Source organism: Tripterygium wilfordii, chromosome 6 (genome assembly GCF_013401445.1).
Source record: "Tripterygium wilfordii isolate XIE 37 chromosome 6, ASM1340144v1, whole genome shotgun sequence".
Lineage (NCBI taxonomy): Eukaryota > Viridiplantae > Streptophyta > Magnoliopsida > Celastrales > Celastraceae > Tripterygium > Tripterygium wilfordii.
The window spans coordinates 4,062,585-4,087,972 of record NC_052237.1 but is presented as its reverse complement, the minus strand read 5'-3'; the positions used below and the strand labels follow the sequence as shown (position 1 = coordinate 4,087,972).

General features: G+C 37.2%; 4 protein-coding genes and 1 long non-coding RNA gene across 5 annotated transcripts; 4 read left to right on the top strand and 1 right to left on the bottom strand.

The window, feature by feature from the left end:
- Positions 1-776: 776 nt before the first annotated feature.
- Positions 777-7,270, top strand: LOC120000271 (trihelix transcription factor GT-1-like). The gene is made up of 5 exons (XM_038848256.1): positions 777-1,844; positions 3,935-3,973; positions 5,632-5,772; positions 6,042-6,266; positions 6,684-7,270. The coding sequence occupies exons 1-5, from the start codon at positions 1,271-1,273 to the stop codon at positions 6,902-6,904; spliced, it is 1,200 nt and encodes a 399-aa protein (XP_038704184.1). The 5' UTR covers positions 777-1,270; the 3' UTR covers positions 6,905-7,270.
- A 293-nt stretch (positions 7,271-7,563) lies between these two features.
- On the bottom strand, positions 7,564-8,311 carry LOC120000272. Its single transcript, XM_038848257.1, has 3 exons — positions 8,115-8,311; positions 7,928-8,016; positions 7,564-7,853 (listed from the first exon to the last, which is right to left on the bottom strand). The coding sequence occupies exons 1-3, from the start codon at positions 8,142-8,144 to the stop codon at positions 7,706-7,708; spliced, it is 267 nt and encodes an 88-aa protein (XP_038704185.1). The 5' UTR covers positions 8,145-8,311; the 3' UTR covers positions 7,564-7,705.
- Positions 8,312-13,962: 5,651 nt separating this feature from the next.
- Positions 13,963-17,124, top strand: LOC120000568 (glyceraldehyde-3-phosphate dehydrogenase, cytosolic-like). The gene is made up of 12 exons (XM_038848700.1): positions 13,963-14,090; positions 14,193-14,225; positions 14,316-14,416; positions 14,516-14,631; positions 14,749-14,848; positions 15,160-15,306; positions 15,404-15,464; positions 15,568-15,665; positions 15,853-15,995; positions 16,098-16,181; positions 16,589-16,678; positions 16,819-17,124. The coding sequence occupies exons 1-12, from the start codon at positions 14,087-14,089 to the stop codon at positions 16,865-16,867; spliced, it is 1,026 nt and encodes a 341-aa protein (XP_038704628.1). The 5' UTR covers positions 13,963-14,086; the 3' UTR covers positions 16,868-17,124.
- A 787-nt stretch (positions 17,125-17,911) lies between these two features.
- On the top strand, positions 17,912-20,269 carry LOC120000904. The gene is made up of 3 exons (XR_005468686.1): positions 17,912-18,231; positions 18,791-19,621; positions 19,720-20,269. It is a non-coding gene; the product is annotated as an uncharacterized LOC120000904 (long non-coding RNA).
- A 920-nt stretch (positions 20,270-21,189) lies between these two features.
- Positions 21,190-25,217, top strand: LOC120000536 (serine/threonine-protein phosphatase 6 regulatory ankyrin repeat subunit A-like). The gene is made up of 2 exons (XM_038848651.1): positions 21,190-22,296; positions 23,735-25,217. Exons 1-2 carry the CDS (start codon positions 21,631-21,633, stop codon positions 25,004-25,006), a joined length of 1,938 nt encoding a protein of 645 aa, XP_038704579.1. The 5' UTR covers positions 21,190-21,630; the 3' UTR covers positions 25,007-25,217.
- Positions 25,218-25,388: the final 171 nt, after the last annotated feature.

The window sequence follows — 25,388 nt, the reverse complement described above, 5'->3', positions numbered from 1 at the left end:
AACTATTAACTAGTTCCTATTTTAGATAATGCATAGTTAGCATTTTTCGTGTTATAGGTGACCTAAATTCACTATTTGCGACCTAAATTCGACTCTCCATTTTTGAAATACCATGAAATTGATTAAATTGTTCGAGTAGAGCGATCCAAACACTTGAGAATTACCAATCAATCCAAACCCAAAAAAAAAAAAAAAAGAAAAGGGTTTATGTAATATTAGAAAAGAGGTCTAATTGCATTTTTTTCTATTCACATTAAAAATGGGAATGCATGTACATGTTTTAAATATGACCTTTATGGTAAGCACTAAGCAAAGACATTTAAAAGGTTAGATGAATGCCAAATCCTAATGTAATTTGTAATTTTTTAGCAATACTGGTAAGATTGCATCAAATTCATCCTATATCATATATTCATACCGGGGTTTAATGTTTACCATAAAAGTAGTTTTTTTCTAAATAAAAACCAAACAAAATATTGAGAACACTATTTTTTTAAAAAAATGTATAAGTCCCAACAAAAACAAAGTTACACCTAATGTCACGTTAGTAACTTAAAAAATAAAAAACGGAAGCCAAGTAAGGTAGGTATTAGGACTCAAACCAACGAGAATTGGTTCGATTGATAATTGATTGGGTTTCGCATGTGTGTATTCAAGGTTCAATTTGAAGTACAAATATATTTCTTTTGTGGTATTTAAAAAAAAAGAGGTAGAAAGACTGAAGAACAAAAAAAAATATACAAAGAACACCGGATGACAACTCTATCTTGGTATGAAATCAGGCAGACTAAACAATAGTGTCTCGGGATGAATGTTGAAAACACAATTTATCCTCAAAATTCAAAAGATCTAGATCAATCCGTGTCAATTTTCAAATTCATAGTTTATCCTAAAAAACTACAGTGAAAACTGGAATTTGCCGTAAAACAACCCAAATTACTTGGATTGATTTTTAATTTTTTTTTATTTAGAGAGTGTTTTAAGCAGATTTTGAGTACTGAAGAAACAGACAAAGATCACACTCATCACCGACCGAGAAAGCGGAAGAAGAAGAAGCAGCAGCTTTCAATTGACGCACCCTAAGAAGAGAATGGAAGAAGACCCATCAATGAAAACCCTCTTCCCTTTTCCCTGAAGCAGTCTAACCGTTCAACAAAGCGGAAGAAGAAGCTTTCAATTGACGCACCCTAAGAAGAGAATAGAAGAAGACCCATCAATGAAAACCCTCTTTCCTTTTCTCTGAAGCAGTGTAACCGTTCAAATTTCAATCATGTACCTCTCAGAGAAGCCTCGCCCAATAGATTTCTACAAGGAGGAAGCCTCCGCTGTACGCGACACCATGATTATCGAGGTCCCTGCCTCCAATGGTGACTACCACCACCACCACCACCACCACCACCAGCAGCAGCCGCAGCCGCAGCCGCAGAACATGATTATTGGTGACAACAGCAGTAGCGAGGATCACGAGGTGAGGGCCCCGAAGAAGAGGGCGGAGACCTGGGTCCAGGACGAGACAAGGAGTCTTATTGGTTTCCGGCGAGGGATGGATGGGCTATTCAACACGTCCAAGTCTAACAAACACCTATGGGAGCAGATATCGGCCAAAATGAGGGAGAAGGGGTTTGATCGTTCACCGACTATGTGCACCGACAAGTGGAGGAACCTCCTGAAGGAGTACAAGAAGGTCAAACACCATGAAAAGGGAAGCGGTGGCTCTGCTAAGATGTCGTATTACAAGGATATTGAGGAGATTCTGAAGGACAGGAACAAGAGTTCCCAGTACAAAAGCCCCACACCTCCTTCTTCCTCCAAAGTCGATTCCTACATGCAATTCTCTGATAAGGGTAATTTTATTCCTTGCATCTTGTGGCTTCGATTTGTTTATTGTACTGAATTCAGTGGATCATGAATGTGGATGCTTGATTTTTTGAATTGAAGGGAAATCTTCTGCTTTATGCGTGAATTTTTGAATGTAGGTTTTTGGGAATTTATGAATTGAGGAGAAATCTTCAGCTTTATGTATAAATGTTGTGGAGTAGTGGGCTTTGGGGATTTATGAATGTGAATGTGGGATTGTGGGTGCTTGAATTTTGAGTCGAGGCTCTCCTCCTTCAGATTTTTGCATGAATCTTATGGAGTTGTGGGTTTTTGGGGATTTATGGTGGGTACTTGGATTTTGAATTGCAGAAAAATCTTCAGCTTTATGCATGAATCTTGTAGAGTTGTGGGTTTCTGGGGATTTGGGTTTCGACTGACGGATTGTGCTTTCGTAACTGCTAGTTATGGTATAAGAGTAATTGCTAGTGCCAAGAACTATTTGCCAAACAATGTGTAATGGGTTTAAAAGAATTAGGCAAAGAAAGAAGAATGGCATTTGTTGTTTGATTGTACCAAATTCTGTTTTTGGAGGTTTCGATGAAGAGTGGTGGGTATCTGCTTAGGCTTTGTAATGAGTGATTTCATCTCAACTGAAATGTGGATTGTCGAGCTATTTGGGCCGACAAGAGAGCTCCATATGCCAGTTGCACAAAACGTGGCAACACGAGTGCCTCGTGGCTCACTTGAAAGCAAGAAGTTCAGTAGCTAGTTTTGAGTATACGATGTCGTAACTCATCAATTGGTAGAAAAGGGGTTTGCCAAGATTTTAATACATTTATAAGTCTTAAATCTAATCAGTTGCATAAGCTTTGAAGTAACTAACTAGTTCACTGTTGAATGTGCACATTATGGAATAGACATCTGTGCCTGTGCTTTTCCCTTGATGAGCCACGTTCCTAATCTTTACTTTTCTCTATGACTTCGGACATTCCTAAGTTCCTATGAATCTTGTTATAGTTATCGTCTGATAATGCCGATGGTTTGCCTTTGACGAGCCCCCTTCTGCTGGCTTCAGTTGGACTTTTTTTAACTGTGTTTTCAAGTGTTGAGGTGCTCTATTCCTATTTTTTACTTATTTTCATTATCCACTACAGTGAATCTGCATTTAAGATACCGCTTTCCACAATTGTAAAAGTTTTTATCTAGGAACAAATGTGGTTAAATAATTTTTGTTGGTAATTTGAGTATTTTCCTCCGAATATCACTTTATATATGGTAAGAGGTACCCAAGCCTAGATGTAGAGTATGTTACATTCGACTGTTGTAGCACCCTTGGCAAATTATAGTATATCCATCATTTGGAATGCTTTCATTGTTTTCTCCGCCGCTTATGCCTGCATTATTTTTAACGCTGCTCTTTTAGAAATTATTGAAGGTATTTCCTCTGATCAACAACATGTTGCTGTCATCCTTGTATGGCTGTTTGTCCAGGAATTTAGTTTACTTTGGCATAAGTTTTTTGAGAAATGATATTTCGTTGTTCTTCTGTCTAATGAAAGATATGGCTCTTTGGATCATTATTCAACGATCTGTTTTTTTGTTATATATTATACTTGACTTATGCACGGATGAGCCTAAGATAAAAGCAGTAGCAGCTTCTTTGTCATTAATTTCTATGATACATTTGGCACTATCAGTCGTTCAAATACTTTGACCATGAGAATCTTTTTTTTCTACCAAGAAGTTGTTGACTTCAAATGTTAAAGATTCAGAAATGGTTCAAATACCCAGCTTAAATTTTGGTTTACCGATGAATTTTCTGAGGGGGCAGTAACATAATGAGTTCAAATATATTGTTGAATGATTTTCAGTTTGATACAACTCTTTGTTTTATTAAGCTGAAGTTTTTGATTTCTAGTGAAGCCTAGATTCCAGGACACAAGATAGAAGTGAGACCGTGAGAGTTCTTGTACATATATCTTTGAGAGTTCCATGGGGCACAACTTGGTTATATTTGCATTTACATCGTTTTCTCATGAAATACTGGTCTATCTCAGAATCTTTTGGTTGAGTTACACTAAAAATATTTATCAAACCTGTTATTTGACTCATGCAGGCTTTGAGGACACGGGTATATCATTTGGTCCCATGGAAGGTATGTCCTAACTCTATCTCTAAGTAATTTAGTTTTATTTGTTATTTTGTGTTTCATTCTGGTACATTTATTTTTCGGCATGCCTAGGCTGGTACACATCGTATTTCTATATCATAGTTATAGTTAGGGTCAATGACCCAGAATGAGTCCTATATTGAAACCAGTATATATATAGTTACAAGCCTCTCCAACATATCACAATAATAGTCACCCTTTAGCACAGTTAAAGCAGTATATCAATCACGAATCCTTCTATCTGATAAGAGTGATGGTCAAATCAAATACTAATTGATGGAAGTCTTCAAAATTATATGTGCGTGAGTGCAATACGAAAAACACTCATTGGACCTCTGGCTAAGACATACATATGCTTAATGGTGATCGTGTCGTCTGCAGTATATAATAAGTCAGAGGAGAGGGACTTTTGGCCATATTTAAGTAGCACGATGAAATTGCAAATGATATATAACCTTTGGACTGTAGCACCTGGCTAATAGCTACAGGCTCTGATTTCAGCAAGAAACATGGATCTCTAATGTACCATCAACCTCTTGTGACAAACGCCTGTTGGCGTTACTCAACCACTGTGATAGACCATGTCTCTACAGGCAACCATGGGCATTTAGGTACCGTCCAGCAGTTTTCAGAACTGTCTATTTGCTCTTGTAACTTCTTACTTGAACAATACTTTCTTTTACTTTGAGATGAGGTAAACATTCTATTTTTATTTGCCTCAGGGGCATCTTCCAAGAATGGCAGCAGAAAGTGCATGTTTTATATCCAAAATTTCTTAGAATGGTTTATAGCGTGTTACGTCCAAGCGTCCTGTTATACTGCATATGTGTGTTCACTAGAGGCTCAACCATGAAGTTGTTTCCACGTCCTATTGCAGAACAACTGCTTTTGTGCTCCCATAATATTGTTTCTAGGAAATGTGTTATTTTCCAACATTTCCTGTTATTAATACTACTTCATGACACCTGTTTGGATATGAATGAATTCTTCACATGCTTTTGGTTTGATGGATCTGTTAATATGAATGCCATTTGATTCGATAATAAGGAATTTGTTTCAAGCATCATCTGCTAGATCCCAATTTTTTTTTTGTACTATGATTGAATAACAATTTTATGTTTATTCTTACAGTTGCCCTTAAAATTATATCGTGATTTCAATATTCAGATGATATAAGCTGATTCGCCTTATCTAGCATGGTAGTATGGTGTGAACAAAAGCCTGGTTGAAAGTATTGCAACTAGTTTCACTCTAGATATATTTTTTCCAAATTTAGTTGTACTCCTATAAACAGCTCAATGTCTGGATCCATGCTTGATGCCAAAGATTATTCTCTGTAATGGGGATGAGAGCAGAACTATGCAATCAAAAGGAGGTGGCAGACGCAAAAGAATTTGACCACCAAATTGAGGTGGATGGGCTATGCATTTTGATGCACTTCTATTGTTGATATTTGGCTTTCATATGTTCTTTTTGTCAATGTTTTAGTAAGGAAAATAGAATAGATAAATGAAACTTAAAATCAGATATTATAGAACTTTCTACACAATTCTTTTTATCAGTTTCATGTTTCCTTTTCTGTCTATGTATCTAATAGAGCGATGCATTTCCATTTCCTCCCGATTAACTTTCTTGACGTGCAGCTAGTGGCAGGACAACGCTTAATCTTGAAAGACGTAGTTTAGACCCTGATGGACATGACGGACATCCGCTTGCCATTGCGGCAGCAGATGGGGTAGCAAGTGGAGTTCCTCCTTGGAATTGGAGAGATACTCCTGGAAATGGTAAGCTTTGGAAATTAAAATCTCTTTGTTAACTTACTTTTGCTGAGGTTTTAAATTCCAGGAATGACAAGTTCTGGAAATTAAGAATTCCTCTGTTCACTTTTGCTAAAGTGCTATATGCTTTCCGTAGATATCTTAGTTTCATTTAGGATTAAATAGCATTACCCAACACCATTGGCGTTCAGGCCTCTCTGGGTAGATGATTGATCCTCTTAGAGATAATGATGTTGATTCTCTTTCTTTCTTCCTTCTCATTTTCTTTTTGACAGGTGTGGATGGTCATTCATATGGTGGGAGGGTTATATCAGTCAAATACGGGGACTACACCAGAAGGATTGGCATTGATGGCACTGCAGATGCCATTAAGGAGGCTATCAAATCTGCATTTAGATTGAGAACTAAACGTGCATTTTGGTTGGAGGATGAGGACCAGATAATTCGGAGTCTTGACAGGGAGATGCCTCTTGGGAACTACACTCTCCACCTTGATGAAGGTACTTTTCTACATATATAATTAACTGTAAAAGGATGATACCCGTAACTTTTGATCACCCGGCAGATGCCTGTGATGATCGTGTTTCTTATACATCAGAAAATGTGTGCATCTACATAAACAGTGACCAAAAGTAACAGATTGATGAAATCTAACTCGAGATTTTGTTCCGCTGAGAAAATATGATATTTCCATTGAAGTTGTCATTGCTTATTTTCACAATGCTGCTGCTTCTCTTTCTTTCCTTTTTTTCTTGACAAAAGCTTCTTAACACAGCCATGGAAGCCTTTTAACCAATGGGGCTGTATTCAATAATAAATGATAGACATGCCTTTTCAATCGCTGTTACTGGTTTCTCTAATTTGTGCTCTCGATTTTTCTCTGAGCATTTTTGTTGACATAAGGATCCTATCTTCAGGATTGGCTATAAAGGTGTGCCTCTATGATGAGACGGTCATACCAGTCCATACAGAGGAGAGAATTTTCTACACTGAAGATGATTACCGTGATTTTCTGACCCGCCGAGGATGGTTATGTCTGAGGGAGTTTGATGGTTACAGAAACATCGACAATATGGACGATCTTCGACCAGGTGCAGTTTACCGTGGCGTGAGTGGCCAGGCACCAGTAATAAACTAAGTTGCTTGAAGTGGTGAGCCCAATGTTGTGTTACTTAGGCTCTGTGAAGAATGCTACATCAATGCAGTTTCAAATTTGCTCAACTGCGTATAGGATGCTGTAATCTGTGTTGTATGGTAGGAGGAAATGGGAATTTTTGCTTATTTATGGGCTGGACTTCTAAGATGCTTGTAAATATTTATCTTCGGTGACAACAAAGTGGTAGTGCCAAATTCCCGGGCATTTTTATCACATATTGATGAATTATAATGATGTCCCAGCAATAGGGAATAGTTAGTACTACGTTGGTAGTAGGTAAGATTGGGTCGAAGCTCTTGTAGGTCAGGGCTCGAAAGTTGGACAAGATATGGAATTAGGATTTCACAAGAAAATATCTTCATTTGGTTGGTTTGAACTTCCTATCTTGGTTACCGTAGGCCCTAAGTTCAGATTCGGAGGGATAATCAATTAGACTAGGTTGTTTTGTTTTTGAAGGGAGAAAGCTTCCTCCTTGTGTCCTTTTTTTTTCTTTACAGTGGGGATGGTGGATAGAGGCTGAAACTGGGTTTGAATCAAACTTTCAATTCAGTTTCATAACAGATTAACCAAATAATTGCCGGAAGCATATGCTATTCAATCCTTCTTTGCAAGAATCTTAACCCACATTGTGAAAAATCATGAGGATCAATTTTTGGGATTCGATCTTTATTAATTATCAAAAACTCTTATCTGTTCATAAAATTGAACAAACAAAGGGTACTAACAATGTTATTGGTCGGCTTAATTTCTCCAATTACAGAATGGAAAAAGAAAATGTTTGTTTTAATTTGGATCAGTGAAGAAGCCATTGAATTTGGGCATGATCTGAGTAGATCTATTGCGGACATACTTCCTCAGACCATGCTCTGCATATCTCTCTCCCTCTTCAAAGTTGTCAAGCACTCCTGCTGTTCTCTTCTCCTTCATTACCCTAAAATCACATCCAATCTTACATCAATTATTTCCTTAATTTGATCATGCATACATATATATATATATATATACCTGACTTCAGGATTGCCAGTGATATTCCTAAAGAGTTGCATCCAACAGATTCCAACTGCCAAACCAACTGATGCAAACAGAGGATACACCTACATACATACAAGAAATCAATGTCATCTGGGTATTTGGATGACCAAATCAATGTTTCTACCTTCCAATACAAAAAATCAATGAAAATTAAAAGTACCTCAGGCTTCACCCATCTTGAAGAGGCCATGGATGTTGGAATCAGTGATTAATGAGGAATGCTTGAGAAAGAGCGAAGAGAGTCCCAAAGAAATCTGATTTCTTCTCGGACAAAAGGAGAAACCAGACTTGGGGAAGAAAACCTTGGGTTTGATCTCTTTTTATAAGGACAAGGGATGACATTATGAGCAAGTTTTGGCTCCAAAACATTAGGAATATTTATTGTTTCATGTTTGTGTACGGTGAGGAAATAAGAAGAAAAGTGGAAAAACGTACGTTGACCAACAACCCTTTACCCGTCCACCAACCACCGTTGGAAAGAAAGAAAGATGGTTGGTTGGTTGGTTTCAACGTGTTTTTGGTGAAGCAAAAGAAATCGAATATGATGATATTATAAAGTCGTAAGAATGATAGATTACATTTATTGGGCATGTCTGGTTCTACAGAATCGACAAAAATAAATCGGATAATAACCTAATCCGAGTTATTGTATAGACAAATACATTGGTTAAAATTTATGTGTTTGGATTCGAACTTGGTTTTAAACGAGACAAAATTTGTGTGTTTGGACCTGAATTTCGAACAGATAACTAATGTTCAAACTTGATTTAATCCGAATAAAACAAATTCGGTCATCCGGACCGAACAGAGTTTTATCATTTCTACGTACCTACCTCCTTGGTGAAAAACAATTATAGACTTAAACAAAAAAAAAATGGAGTTTTCTTTTCTTTTTCATAATAAACATATTTAAATAATTAATCAGCAATATAACACTTGTAGAAATTAATTTGGAAAATGACCCTTCACGATATAGAATTTATTTTTCAAAAAATAGAAATTAATTATAGACTTAACAAAAAATGAATGATATTTTTCAAAAAATAATTTATTTATATTGGAATATTAGTCTGTGGCACGTTTTGAGCCTGATCACATTGCCAAGAGTGATGTCAGGTATCACGCTTCAGATGTCAACACTCTAACAAAGAGTTGTTGTGTTTCTACTATTTTATTTATTTATTTATTTATTTATTTATTTCTTACAATTTTTAAATAAATAAAGAGTGGGAACCAAGGTGGCACATTTCATGGATTCTTGACTAATTTTAAGTTGTCGTTTGATTCGCATAATCTAATTTTCTAGAAATAAAAAAAATAAATTTTGTCAATGATTTCTATGTTTGATCAGTGAAATTTAGGATTAAAAAAAAAAAACCTCCCAAAAGAGAATTATCATTTCCTCCCAAAATTAGAGGAATTCTTAGAATCTTCACTTAGTTTTAGTTAACTATCTATAATGTATTTTTTGAGAAACACATAATTTGAACAATATATCACAATTATGTATTTAAATATGTGATTAAATTATTTCACTTCTCATTGATTAAATATGATCACGTAAAAAATAATTTTTAAAATTTTTACTGTTTTTAATTTGAGCATTCAAATTAAGATTTTATTTTTTAATTTAAATTTATCATATAATATGAAATCAAATAAAGTTTTTTTTCTCTAATCAAATATATGAGAAAAAAATCAATAATGTTACGAAAGCATTGTTCTGACATCCTCTTTCCATCCTCGTGACGTACACGAATGAAAAGATGAAGGCGAAGGTAACCCGTTTGGTATTGCTTATTTTGGAGCTTATAAGATAGCTTATGTGCTTCAAAATAAGCTCTGTCAAACAACCCACATAAGCTAAGTTATAAGCTTTAATAAGCTCTAAAAAAAATAAGCTTTAAATTGAAGTTTATTTTAGAGCTCATGTTTGTTTTTTCATTTTTTTTAGTTCTTCAGATAATATTATATATAATATTATAATAAAATTTTATTTTATCTTTTAAATTAAGTTTAAACAGACTTTTTTTAGAGTTTATAAGCTAGCTTATGCTATAAATTTCATCAAACACTTGACAGCTTATTTCACAGTTTATAAGCTAACTTATTTACCACCTGTTTGGCAGGGCGGCTCCACAAGCGGAGCCGCAAAAGTGGCTCTGTCATGCAAAACAGGAAATTTTCACCAACGGATCCGTTGACGCAAAAGAAGCTCCCTAATGGTAAAGATCGCTGCAACTTTTATTTTTTAATGTGTGGGTCCCACACTTTTTATATAAAGTATTATTATTTTACTCATGGGACCCACCTAAAATTAAAGTTGTAACATTATTTAATAGTATACCTAATAGATTCTTAATATAAAAATTGTGTTTAATGATTTAAATATAATTATATTTTAATAAAAATTCTAAATTAATTATATTTTTGCATTTATAATTATTATAAAATAAAATTTAATATTGAAATAAAATAATTAAAATTTAAAAATACAAATAAAATATACTTTTAAATTCATAATTATTCTTCTAAATTAGTAATTATAATACAGATAAATATCTTAATTTTTATATAAAAATATTTAATAATTGTCGATGCTAAATTTGCACCGAAGTAAAAATATATGTGTAAAGTAGAGAGATTCAAGAGAATGACAACACAGAATTTACGTGGTTCGGCAACTTGCCTAGGTCTACGGAGTCTGATCTTTTATTAGAGTTGATTGTCGATAAATGCTTACAAATGTGAAATGAAATGTATTTATAGGCTTGGGATTTGTCAGTTAACTGCCTCTGGTAACCTCTCTAGTAACTGCTCCTGGTAACCGTCGGTAACTGACTGTAAGATTCTTTTGTCTAGGAGCTGCCAATCTTCTAGAACCGTACATTCAGAGTGTGTAGTAATTTGCTTCACAAATACCCCCAGCCTTTTATTTACCTAAATAATTTTAGGATAAATTTAAAGTCTTTTTCATGTTTATCAGCAAGTAGTCTTCTAGTTAGATTATGAGAGAGGACTAGGGTCTAGCTCCCTTGTCGAACCCTAACTCCCTTGAGGAGCTAGGGGGTTCGGCCTCCTTCAGGAGCTCCTACTCTCGAGGGAGCAAGAATCCAACCCCCAAGAGGGCTAGGGGTCCGGTTCTCCTGTCGGACCCTAGCCTCGGGTTCGGCCCCACCTTGGGGTTCGACCCCAGAGTAGGGTTCCTTTCGAGCATATTTTTTATGGGACTTCTGCTAATGGCCTTCATCTGCTTATCCTTGCCCAAATCCAAGAATGATAAACGAAGAGACCGAGACCGACGGTCGAAATTCCCTAGCTCTAGACGGGACTTCGGTCGAGGACCTCCTAGTTAGTAGGGGTCTGCTTTCTTTTCAAGTAGTCTTTCTGTTTTCATACAGTATTTGTTGGATTTAGCCTCTTAGATATTTCGTACTAGTCTCTTTAACTAGTAACAGAACTTAGCCCCTTTGGCATTTTGTACTAGTCTCTTTAACTAGCAGAACTTAGACTCTTCGGCTTTTTGTACTAGTCTCTTTAACTAGTATTAGGATTCAGTCTCTTCGACTTTTTACACTAGTCTCTTTAACTAGTAGTACGAATTAGCCCATTCGACCAAGAGTTAAGACCCACCTAGTCTTTTATCTTTAATTAGTAAATTGAAACCTCTTTGGCAATCAAACAAAGATTAACATGATCATATGAAGAAAAAATATATTATTTTATTACAAATATGTAACCCATAGGCATTGCCATAGTAGGCATTATACTTAGAATTCCCTGAAGATATTCCAAGTTCCATGAACATTTTTGCCAGCTTCATATGAATCAGGCTTTGCAGCCTTGGATGACTCATTTTCTTGTCCGCTTTTGTCAGGTTTTATGTTATCATTTCTCTGGACTCCTTCCTGAGGGTAGGCTAATTGATGACCCTCCTGCTTATCTTCCTCAAGCTTGACATACTGCTTTATCCTATCTTGTAATGCACTCATATTCCTTGGTGGTGCCATAGTCAAGCTCTCCCATAATTTATGATCCCGTGGCAGCCCCAATCGGAAGGTAGTCACGGCAGTCTTCTCATCACAATCTTCAATATCTGCATAAGTATTTGAGTACCTAGATGCGTAGGTTCTGAGAGATTCTCCCTTCCTCGGGTGCAAGACAAACAGAGTATCCAAAGTTGCCGGATCTCTACTGTTCGCTATGAACCTTGCCACAAAGATCTGTGCCAACTCCTTCCAAGATGAAACTGAGTTTTCTGGAAGCTGATGGAACCACTTTATTGCTGTGGTCCCCAAGCTTGATGGGAACATTTTACACATAAGTTTGTCTCGGTTTGTCCACAAAGCCATCTTGTGCGAGTACGCGGATATGTGTGCCACAGGATCCGTCTTTCCATCGTATATGACAAATGTTGGAGGGGAGAATTTGCTCGGAGGATCTTCCAGACGCAGAGCCCGTACAAATGGGGTAGAGGTCATCTTCTTAAGAGTTCTCTCAACCTCATTCTGAACACTCCATTGGGCTTCTCCAGCATCTTTCTTCAAATCTATTTTATGCCTTTGGACATGACTTCGGTGCCTTGTCCTTCTTGGTGACATTGGGGATCTATATCTTGCCTTCCGTAGGGATGGATTGCGTCTTCTTCTTTCTGGGGTTAGACCTCTCCTCTTGCGGGACCTTCCAGTACTCTCGCTCTCGAACACGTTTAGGATTAAAGTCCTCATGTTCCTGGACAGCACTTTGGATTACACTAACCAAGCGCTTACCCTTACTTCTTATGGATTGAAGCTTCTCCCTCAGGGATTTAACATGTTCTTGTCTCCGTTGGAGGTCTTCTTCTGTCAGAATGAGAGCTTCCTCCAATTCCATTTCGTACGGAACTTGCCTCCCTACGTCTTCTTCATGCTTATCCCTCCGGACTTGAACATCGTCAGGAGGTAATTCTTCCCTCCTAGATCCTTCTGGAACTTGAGACATGATGCCTTACAGAGAAACTCTTCGTTTCCCATAGACGACGCCAATTGTCGATGCTAAATTTGCACCGAAGTAAAAATATATGTATAAAGTAGAAAGATTCAAGAGAATGACAACACAAAATTTACGTGGTTCGGTAACTTGCCTAAATCCACGGAGTCTGATATTTTATTAGAGTTGATTGTCGATGAATGCTTACAAATGTGAAATGAAATGTATTTATATGCTTGGGATTTGTCAGTTAACTGCCTCTGGTAACCTCTCTTACAACTGCTCCTGGTAACCGTTGGTAACTGACTGTAGGATAAACTGCTTCTGGATAAGATTCTTTTGTCTAGGAGCTGTCAATCTTCTAGAACCGTACATTCGGAGTGTGTAGTAATTTGCTCCACAATAATGTATACCTAAAAATAATATAAATAAAAAATATATTTATTTCATTAAATTTAATATAAAATTTATAAATATAATATTATAATACTTTAATTCTAACAATTTTTCTGTTAGCGTCAGTTTTTAGTTCACCAAACACCTCACAATATATTTCACAGTTTTAAACTCAGTTTTTTTCTTATTCTACTAATATTGAAAATCAATATTTTCGCTCTATCAAAAGAGTCTTAGACAGCAAATGAGCTCTGTCAAACGGACTACCTTTCAACGAAATAAAAATTTGACAAAGTTCACCGGCCAACAGAAGATTCTAGAATAGGATCCACTCACCTATGGGTCCGATACACGTGAGCTCGGGTTTGTTCTCTTCTGTCCATTTCCGCCCGTTGATTAGAAGTTCCACCCTACCACGCCGTGCCCACCGGATCACGCACAACCACAAACGCCGAATATGCCACCTTGATTCCCACGCCTTTACGTGAAATCCAAATGCCCTAGCTAGCGCGTGAGTGTTTATTTTTCTAAACCCTCTTTGTAAATCAGCGGCTTTCTAGATTAATCAGCGGCTCCAAAGTTCGACTTTTCTTTTCGCCCAAGAAATTATTTTTATTTTTTTCAAAAATAGAACAAACCCTCGCTCTTTTTACTATAAATAAACTCGTAATTAGTTTCTCAGTCATCACTACAAAACCTCACTCTTCACGCCTCTCTCGTCTGCCTCTTATTGGTTCTTCTTTCATCGGTTGATTCGCTTCTTCTGAAATGGGTAATCATCTCTCATTTCGTTTGATTTTCATTTATTTAAATGTTTAGAACTGGTTTCGACTTAGCTAACCTTTGTGATTTGAACTTGATTTGGTTGGTGCAGCATCTGACAAGAAAATTAAGATCGGGATCAATGGTAATTGTCTGATCTGCGTTTTGATTTGATTTGAGTTTTGTGATTTTGTGTTTGGATATGTATTTGATGATGCGATTTCAACATTGTTAGGTTTTGGAAGGATTGGCCGTTTGGTTGCCAGAGTTGCTCTTCAGAGGGACGATGTCGAGCTTGTTGCTGTTAACGATCCGTTCATTTCCACAGAATATATGGTAGATTTCTTAAAATCGTCCTAGTTTTGATGCGATTGGTGTGTTTTGGCTGTATATTTCTGGAGACTAACTAATCGTTTCTGCTTCGATCTCGAACAGACATACATGTTCAAATACGACAGTGTTCATGGTTTTTGGAACAAGCATGAGTTGAAGGTCAAGGACGAGAAGACACTTCTCTTCGGTGATAAACCAGTCACTGTTTTCGGAATCAGGTACAGTTCCCTTAATTTTCTGTTTGTACTTTCTCATTCACATTTCGATGTGTTCTCTTGTTGTGTTAGAGATCATGTAGATCTGAGATTTGTGATTTTTTGTTGGTGATTTTGAAGGAACCCTGAGGAGATCCCGTGGGGCCAGGCCGGTGCTGATTTTGTCGTAGAGTCAACTGGAGTTTTCACCGACAAGGACAAGGCTGCTGCCCATTTGAAGGTTCGGATTCCACCTTCTGATTTTTTTTTATATAAATTTATGATGTTGTGCTCATTAACAATTTTTTTGTATAGATGTTTTTGCTACATTTCATATTGTGTTTTGGCCATGACAACATTTCTTTCAATGCATGTTCATTTTCAGCCTCCTGGTACTTAGCCATAGTTTTGATTTGATCGTTCTGCTTATCTTTTCATTGTGAATATCTTTATGGATTCTGCAAATCGGTTGTATGGGAATTTGTGTTTAACTGTTGCTGAGAATCAGTCTTATTGTAGAAATGACTAATTTAGGATGATTATGTTTCTCAGGGTGGTGCAAAGAAGGTGGTAATCTCTGCCCCTAGCAAAGATGCACCAATGTTTGTGGTGGGTGTGAATGAGAAGGAATACAAGCCCGAGCTTAATATTGTTTCAAATGCTAGCTGCACTACTAACTGTCTTGCTCCCCTAGCCAAGGTAGATTGAATACTAGTTGAATTTAAACGTATCTACTTAGAGTTGGAATGTGAGGAGGTTGTCCTGTATTCGTTATTCTACTGTTGTTTTTCTGCAGGTACTTAATGACAAGTTCGGAATTGTTGAGGGTCTCATGACAACAGTTCACTCTATTACTGGTAAGCTGTACTGACTTTTTTGTACTCCTCTTTACGTTATTTTTCACTTAATGGTCTTATGAAGGGGGATTGAAATTAATTATTGATGTAAATTGTGACCCAGCCACCCAAAAAACTGTTGATGGTCCATCCATGAAGGACTGGAGAGGTGGAAGAGCTGCTTCCTTCAATATCATTCCCAGCAGCACTGGTGCAGCCAAGGTATACCCATTTTTGTATGTAGTTCAATAATTGCTGGTTGTGCATGTTTGCCTTGTCCCTTGTTGTGTGGTACTGATCATCTAAATGAATTTACCACTATATTCCATTCAAAAAAAGAAAAGAACATACCACTATATCATTTGAGATACCTGACTAACTTTTGTAGTCCCATGTTTGTAACAAATAGGCTGTGGGGAAAGTTCTTCCAGAACTTAATGGCAAATTGACTGGTATGTCCTTCCGCGTTCCAACTGTGGATGTTTCAGTTGTTGACCTCACTGTAAGGCTTGAGAAGGAGGCCACCTACGAGGAAATCAAAGCTGTTATCAAGTATGTTTTTAAGCACGCTTTGTTCTGATCTTAAAACAGTAATATCATTATTAATTTGAAAATATTTCTGAATATTTACCTGTTTCCCCTGTGATTGTGTAGGGCGGAATCCGAAGGCAATCTCAAGGGTATCTTGGGTTATACTGAAGATGATGTGGTGTCCTCTGACTTCGTTGGTGACAGTAGGTAAGGGTTATTGAGCTTACTTATTTTTTTCTTTCCTCAGTTATATTTGCTCTTGCTTTTGCTTGCTTGCATTGATCTGTTCGATGAAGTTCAATCTTAATTTGGTTGGCTATTGGCTGTGCTAGTTTTATCTTTGAAATTAAGGAAAACTACCATTGCTATAATTGTAGGTTTTTGTGTTCATTAGGAAGAACCAAGAACTTGATATTTGTGAGTTGGTGATTTTGTAGTCCTCATTAATAGTCGAAGGTTTAAATAAACCATCAATACACTAGTTTGCGAATTGTCCAATCTGGTACCACTCGAAGGTTTCAAATTTTATTTTTGGACCCGCTGCCATGGATATCACATTAGTTTCGTGCTAGTGGTAGGGAGCTCATGTTTCCTGGTTTGTGTACTTGGTGCAGGTCAAGCATATTTGATGCCAAGGCTGGTATTGCTTTGAGCAAGAACTTTGTTAAAGTTGTTTCATGGTACGACAACGAGTGGGGCTACAGGTAAATCTTTGTTCTACTACTTGCGTTATTTTTTACAGTATAAACAAAAATCCTCCTTGTGAGATTGGATTTGTACTTTTTGACATTGTACAATACTTCTTGCTAATTGTCTCCCTTGCTACGTTGTTTTATTTTTGCAGTTCTCGTGTGATTGACTTGATCTCTCACATGGCCAAGACCCAAGCTTGAAGATGCCACAACAAATGATATGATCATTCAAAGCTTATTTTTCATATGTAATGTTTTAATTTTGCTGGGGGTTTTAGGATGGATGTTCCATCTTGAGGAGACGTTGAATAAAAGACCATTTGGTTCCTTTCTATCTTTTTTGTATGTTTCAGGTATTTTACGTTGCCTTGGAATTTCGGCTATAAAATTCACTGGGTATCCCAGTTTATGGAGTAGTTCTACTTTTAAATGCAAATTGGAAGTGTGTTTTTAACTTACTTCGTCTACTGGACTCTTGCGTTAACTGGCTCTTGATTCCTGTCTGTTTATTTCGATTAGTTTTTTGCATTATTGCCATTTCTGTTCTTTTTCCCTTTGACAAAAACCAATAGGATTTGAATCTAGTAATGCAGTAGTTCTTTCAAATTTATGATATCTTTGGAATTCATCGATTATGATTATAATTGGGTATGGACGTTGGAGTAGGAGGGAGTGAGTGATATTTTCAAGGACATTTTCAGACATGGCCATCCCCTCCCCTGTTAGCTGCCAAGCAAGCTTTGGACATGGCCTTTCATATGATGTTCACCCAAGTAGTCATCTTGATCCAAAAAGATAAAAACAAGGGCGTTGAATTCTGATCATGCAATATTATTATTCTGCTATAATATCTCGGACTATTTTTTTAAATTCTGGTGTCTGATCCCATGGATGCAAAATGATTAATAAAATTAATCAAAAGTATATAATTTAAAATACAAATAAGGGGCTGATTTGTGTCAGTTGAGGAATCCATTTTCCATCTGCAATGAAAAGCAAAAAATTACACAATTGTTTACAAATAATTAAACTAAAGTCTCTTGACCATATTCAAAAATACTAAATTTATTTATTTGCTATTTTGTGTTGACAAAAAAAGTTAAAAATTAATTAGGCCTTTTTGAAATTAGACAAAGACATGAAAAGTTTCATCAATGGAGAAAATTGAGCAATTTTAAATAATTCATTTTATTTAATTTATTTTTCTTACATGTCTAGTTTACATTTTGTAGAAAATTTCGTACCAAAAAATGCACAAAACTCAAGTTTTGTTCGAAATTATATAAATAGCCACGTGTAGAGTTCCAGTTAGTCAATCTTATACTCAAAACCGTTGTGCCCCGTCTCCATTACCCGCCTTCTGTATTTGAAACTTTGTGACTTTTGAAAAAAGAAAAACCACACTCTTCTTCGTCTTGTCAATAGAGTCTAGACTCTAGACCATACAACAAAGCTGGGAGCTTCAATTCCAATTTAAAACAAAGCCCTCTCTGTCTTTCGGAACTCACTCCCGAATAAATCTTGGTGGTTTACTACCAGCATTAATCCTGTTAGCTGGAAGCTCGGTAAGTGTTTGATGATTTGCCTGACTGAGCTTTTTGTCCGATTTTTCATCTTGTTGAAGATGATTTTAGTGTGGTTAAGGAAAATCGACAATTATTCATTTGGATAGCTGAAGTCTTGGATTTAAATATTCATTGTTAGGTTGTCGAAAGTTTGCTTTTCGGTTCGTAGTGATGGTGGCCAATGAATGATGGGCTAGGAAATTTGCTAATTGGGAATTGATTTATGTTCAGTTGGTTCATAGGAAGAACGCTGATTTTTGTTGAAAATGCAATAAAAACTATTTTGAACTTATGGTCCTAAATGAGCTATAGTATCCCATTGTTCCCCTCTACCTTATTATAAATTTTTGGTTGTTTACTGTTTACATTCATTTGGTAATCCTCAAAGAATTGTATTTTGCAAGAGCGCATTAAAGACTCATGCTCACTAAATGGGATTGAAAATATGATTTTATACTTTCTAGATTCAAGCTGTATAAACCAGCTTCATACTTCTTCTATTACATTGTGGTAATAACATTCATGAAGAGGCTCATGCTCTGTGTTATCTTGTATGCAGGTGTGAATTTCAATTCTGATTCTTTATTTCTTCTTCTTCATGATATTAAGTATCCGAAAGTGCCTTCCAAGCAACTTCTTCAACTTAAATGCTTTTACCTATGCTTCCTCAAAAACCTATTGGTGTGCTTTTTCTTCGTTGGAAGTTTCCCATTTTGAAAGAGCTAGCATTGTTCATCAAGAAGAGAAATTCCTGGGCCCAAAAAACAAGTCTAATTTTGACATTCTTGCGACCAGAAGTTTATGTTGGAAACAGTGACGATGAAGTTTTTCAATTTCTCATGCATGACCAATTGTGTAATGCTATACCGCCTTCTCATGATCTTATTGAAAAGATGCTGCACTGCTTTAAGGATGATTGGAAATCTGCATTGGGTATTTTTAGATGGGCGGAATCAAGCGCTGACTACAAACATACGCCACAGGCATATGATACAATGGTTGACATGTTGGGGAAGGCAAAACTGGTGGACCGGGTGAAGGCACTGTTAAAGGAAATATGTCGACACACTTACCATGTCTGGCTAATTTGAACTTCACTTCCTTTTGTTGCAGGATCAGAGATAAATATCACCAGTGAGGCCATCTGAGATGGTGGTATGCAAACTAGTTTCGGAATTGGAGGTTTTTTAGCTTATTTAGCGGAAGATGAGCTATGATATTTTGGGGGAAAAGACTCTCCTTACTAGTTTCACTGTCATAGTTGGCAGCAATATTCTTGATGATATGCTTGTAAATGTCTCTTTCCAATATCCTATGTAATTTTCATTGATCTGCACTGAATGGACTGAGGAAAAACATGAATCAATTTCTCGATGGACAACTGCTCAAGGTAAGACTCTATGTTTATAAAAAGCTTTTCATCTATATATCTATATGCGCTCACACCTCTAGACACGCTTTTCCCTACTGAGGTGTTTATTCATTTAGGTTCCCTCCTATCTTCTTGAATTTCCAGCAAGGCAGCAACAAACATTCGTCCGATGGGATGTGCTTAGGACAATGTCGAACAGCTATATCTCAAGAGAATGTACGGTTGCAGCTGATGAGGAGTCAAGTGAAAGATGAGCCTAACTTGATCAACCACCCCTTTGATGGGGTGGTCCTGTCAATGATCAGAGCCATCAAAAAGTAAAGCAGAAAGGAGTGGCTGGTGAAGAATCATTTATTTCTAAAACTTGAAAACATTTTGTTTAATGTTATTTTTGTTGTGCAAGTTTGATTAGATCCTATGACTCTGCTAATTCTCCTGCACCTTCCTCCTTGGCATTCATTATTCACCAAGTAAATCTGAATGACAAACTCGATTGATTATGTTTTCTAGTGTTATTTTTTGTCGGTGATGAACCAAGGAACATGATATCCTTATGCCATTTAAGTTGTAGCACATGACATTCATTTCCTTGTCTTATGCTTTGCATTGGATTCCATTGATTGCCATGCATTTTACATACTCCTATGCAGTATGCACTTGCTTCTCTTTTTTTTTCCCCCACTTTTTGGTGCACAATTGAGATGTAGCTGTCACATGATTTCTGTTCATGAAATCATAGACATAAAAAACTTTCAAAAGGAATTCAATCTCGTGATCCGAAGATGCTGCTGATAGATCACAGAAGGTGAAATAAACCAACGTGCATGGAGAGTAGGTCCTTGCGGAATGAGGATCCCTAGCTTAGAGCTGGCCCAACGGTTCGGTTGACATGTTGGGCTATCGAATTCGCGAGTATAAAAAAAAAAGAAAAAAAGAGAGAGACTAAGCATGCCAAAACTTGGCTTTGCTTGGCTCAATCACACCTCTAAATTGGGTTTGCATTGTTGATGTGTTAGTGAGACGGCAATACATGGAAATGATCGAGGCCGGTGCCGACAGAATGACAAGGATTATTACGAGACGGATTGGATTGGTGGTTGGGACTTTTGAATCTCATGATCCAAGTGGAGAAAAAAAAAATTAAAAGGAGTAGTGAAAGTCCCCACATCACGTTAAAGTCTCATTACCCGGCTCGTCATATGCTTTTCCGGCTGAAGGTGTTCTTAGGAAGACAAAAGCTTTGTTGATGCTCGAAGATGTTGACCATGTAATGATTTATTACGATTATTTTTCTATATCATTTTGCGTATAATTTTCTTTTTTTTTAATGATAGCCATACAATTTTGTCATTTGAACTTAAATTCTAACCGTCAAATCTATAAGAGTATTACTCTATATGGGCATCGAAGTTTGGATCTTCCGAGTGCATACAATTTACCACTAGAGATATTCACAACTAAATTATCACTAAGTAGTTATATGTTTAATTGTGTTTCTATTAATGTTACAAATTTACAATGAATAGAGAAAGTTGAGCTGACATGCATCCACCAAGAAAATGTGCAATAATGCTGCCGCTTGATATATTGGAAAGAAGATGGGAACCCAAGTGGGGTGTATGCCATCCTCTTTCCCTTCTTACTTTCCTTTCCAGAAAAAAACAGAACCAACAACTAAAGTGCCTGGAAACTGAAGAATTCTGTTCATTCCTCTCATGTGATCATTCTCCCTTTATTTATCTTCCTCTAAAGAGTCTTAAAAGTATTGTCTTTCTTGGCTTAATTAGTTAACTCCTTAAAACTCGGTTGTTCTGTCCTATTCCAGCAACAATGTCTCTGTTTGCCTCGTTTTCTCCTCCTTCGCCTGTTATAAGCTGTTCATGGCAATTCCATTAATGGGTCCTCTTCGTTTTCTTTACTGATCCTCATATAGGTCAGGCTTATCTTGATTGAATCTCAATCTAGTTTTCCCTGATTGTCACTGAAAGTCGGAAACCTTGTTTTGTGTCTTTCACTTGTTTGTTATAATGCCGCCTTCATACTTCCCTCTCAGGTGGGAGAGTACTGGAGACCAGTGGTGGTACGCATCTCCCATTGATTGGGCAGCTGCAAATGGCCTCTACGACCTGGTTAGAGAGCTTCTCCACCTTGACATTAATCTCCTCATCAAGCTCACTTCCCTCCGCCGCATCCGCCGCCTTGAAACTGTCTGGGACGACGATGCTCAATTTGGGGATGTTGCCAAATGCAGGTCTCAGGTCGTCAAAAAGCTTCTGCTTGACTGTGAAACAAAGGGAGGACACAACTCTCTGATTAGAGCTGGATATGGGGGTTGGCTTCTTTACACTGCTGCCTCAGCTGGGGATGTGGACTTTGTTAAGGAATTGCTGGAGAGAGACCCACTTTTGGTCTTTGGAGAAGGAGAGTTTGGGGTAACTGATATACTTTATGCTGCAGCAAGAAGCAAGAATTCTGAGGTTTTCAGGATTTTTCTTGATCATGCTTCTGGGGTGGGTGAAAGTGAATCAGATTTTAGGTGGGAAATGATGAATAGAGCTGTACATGCTGCCGCTCGAGGTGGGAATTTGGAGATTTTGAAGGAGCTTCTTGGGGATTGCTCTGATGTTTTGGTTTATAGAGATGCTCAAGGAGCCACTATCTTGCATTCAGCCTCAGGAAGAGGGCAAATTGAGGTGAGAACATCTTTATAATCATACTCTTCTAGCTCTTATCAGTTAATTTTTATTAGTATTTCTGTGCAATAGAATGTGCATTTGGGATGTTTCTTGCATAGAATAAGCAGGGAGGGGAGAAAACATCACATCTGGTTTAATGAGAAAGTATGATTAGTATTTTAATCTGGTGCTTCGGATAGGACGTGTCTCCTTGCTTTATGGATTAATTCATTATTGGCTCCCTGAACTACTTAAATTACTTCCAAGCAAAAAAAAAAAGCTGTCTAGGAGTCACTTTTTCCTTCCAGATCCAATGGCAGGTGAAATTAGTATTGCCTAGATCTAATTAATCTTCTTATAGATAAAATTGAGAAAATGGAGACAAAATAATAATGAAGGAAATTTTATTGATTCTTGCATTATTTTACACGTTAAACACAAGCCATCTTATATGGACTCCAACCTCAACAACCTTAGCCTTATACAGGACTCTTGACTCTTATCTCATGTGATAGAGTTTGTTCAACAATCACGGTAGTCTTTGAACTACCCAAAGATGTGAATAACGGAAGGGATTGTTGTCTGTTAGCAAAAGATAATAAGAGCAACTTCAGGAAATCTTCAGTTGTGATGATAAGCACAAAACCCTTGGATGTCTTTGTCTTGAACAAGCCTCACCTAACCAGCCGGTTACTCAACATACTCCAAACCCTTGGATGTCTTCAGTTGTGATGATAAGCACAAAACCCTTGGATGTCTTTGTCTTGAACAAGCCTCACCTAACCAGCCGGTTACTCAACATACTCCAAACTAACCTTTCCTTATCTCTCCATATAGTTGACGTCCAACATGCTTGATTTGATCATGTGAGGATACACCTTATCTCTCCATGTAACCTCCTTATCTCTCCATAGAAACTTCTCACAAGATTGACATTGAATTTGGTCATCTGACTTGTTGTCTTTTTTTATCTGATTTTATTTTTATTATGATCATGTAAAACATCATATGACTTCTGGATTTCTCCGACAGCGAGGATGATTGCCTGTTATTTTAAAAGTAACGGATTGTTGACATCCTCAAAAGAACCAAAAAAAACTTTCTTTCCATACAATGTGCGTACTTCTTTTATTCAATATTTAGGAGAGTGCCTTTATCTCATTGAGTACATGTTGCAGTGAAAAAATTGTTGATGCATATGGGTGGGGGGTCTTTAAGTGAGGAGAAATACTAAACTAAGCTGGTTAAGCCTCGCAATGCAAAAACGGGTATCGTTTATTGTCAATGCCAACTCTGCACTAGGGGATGACCTTAATTTTTAGTAGTCATGCTCTTGAAATTGGGGCTTGCTAGTCAAAAAATTATTGTTTTGTGAAAGGTCAATGGAAAAAACTATGATTTAGTTAATTGATTATGTAAAGGAAGATCTCCTTCATCTTAAGTTTCTTTTATGTAGGCAGTTAAAGAGTTAGTTGCATCCTATGATATCATAACCACCGCAACTGATGATGAAGGGAACACTGTGTTACATGTAGCTGCATACAGGGGTTACTTAGCCGTAGTTGAGTTTCTGATAGCTGCATCTCCTTCACTATCCTCTCTAAAAAACAACTATGGAGATACTTTTCTTCACATGGCAGTGTCTAGTTTTCGAACTCCTGGTTTTCGAAGAGTGGACCAACAGATTGAGCTTGTGAAACAGTTAGTAAGTGGTAAGATTGTTAATGTGCAAGACATTGTCAATGTCAAGAATAATGATGGGAGAACGTCCCTTCACATTGCAGTCACTGAGAATATTCAGGCAAGCGTGGTGGAACTTCTAATGACTGTTCCATCAATTGATTTAAACATCCGCGATTGCAATGGCCTGACTCCACTAGATCTCCTGAAGCAACGGCCAAAAACAGCATCTTCAGAAATCCTGATTAAGCAGTTGATTTTGGCTGGAGGGATTTCCCACTGTCAGTGTAATATGACCAGAAGTGCCACTGTATCCAATCTAAGAGGGCTGCATGGTATGGGAGGTAGTCCTGGAACTTCATTTAGGATTCCTGATGCGGAGATATTCCTCTACACTGGTTGTGAGAACGTATCTGATGCCGATTGTGGTTTGGAAAGTATTGGCAATGGTTCAAGATTGAGTGAGTTCAGCGACTCTGACATGGTTAATTCATTGGATAAGAAGAATTCTGGTTCAGTAAATCATGCTGCCAGGGGACTCAAGTTTCTCCTTCGGTGGCGCAAGAGGAATGAAAAAAGTAATGCAAACACTGACTTGAGAGATCAGAATGATTCTTTTGAGACCTTCAACTTATGCAGAAGTGTCGAGGGCTGTCATATCCCACTCCGACAAAGATACTCAAAACAATTGTCCTTCCTGAACAACAAAAGAACACTCTCTAGCAGAACTAGTTTTCCAAGTCCATCAACCAGAAAGAAATTTACCGCAGGGCTAATGCAAGGCGTTTTTCAGGAAATACCATCTCCCGGTCCTTTCTCACAATCATCTTCGTCTTCGCCAACTTCAATAGACAAGCAAAAGGGTGATGATCTTTCTGAAGTTTCTCGGTCAAATCGTCAGTCATGGAGCAAGAGACAAGCATCATTCAATAAGAAGTTGATGAACCAGTACTTTTGTGTTGGTGCACAATGCCTGGCTGTGGAGGATTCAATACGCTGTGCACAGCCCAATCCGAAATACAAGCGGGCGACTTCTCTGGTTGCTTAATTTGATTACTCAAAAGATGGAATACTGGTTAAGACCCGAATACCATTGGAGAAAACATACGATGATTGCATTGAGCTTTGCTTTCTGGAACCTGAGCTTTCCCTGGCTTTGATTTGGCATATGGTGTGTATACAGAATGTTATTGCTGTAAGAATAATGTGCAAGAGAATGAATATTATATATAAAAATGGCTCTATGTGTTGATTTATCATGGTTTCATTTTCATTATTTGAAGCCTAATTGATTCCTTTCTCCTTTATTCCCAATTAAGACCAAGATTTCTTCAAATCAGGGTTCATTTACATTGAGATTTAAGAGAAATCATGTCAAGACAACGAGTTATTGGACACAACAAAACTAAGGTTGCGTTTAGTAAAAGAGT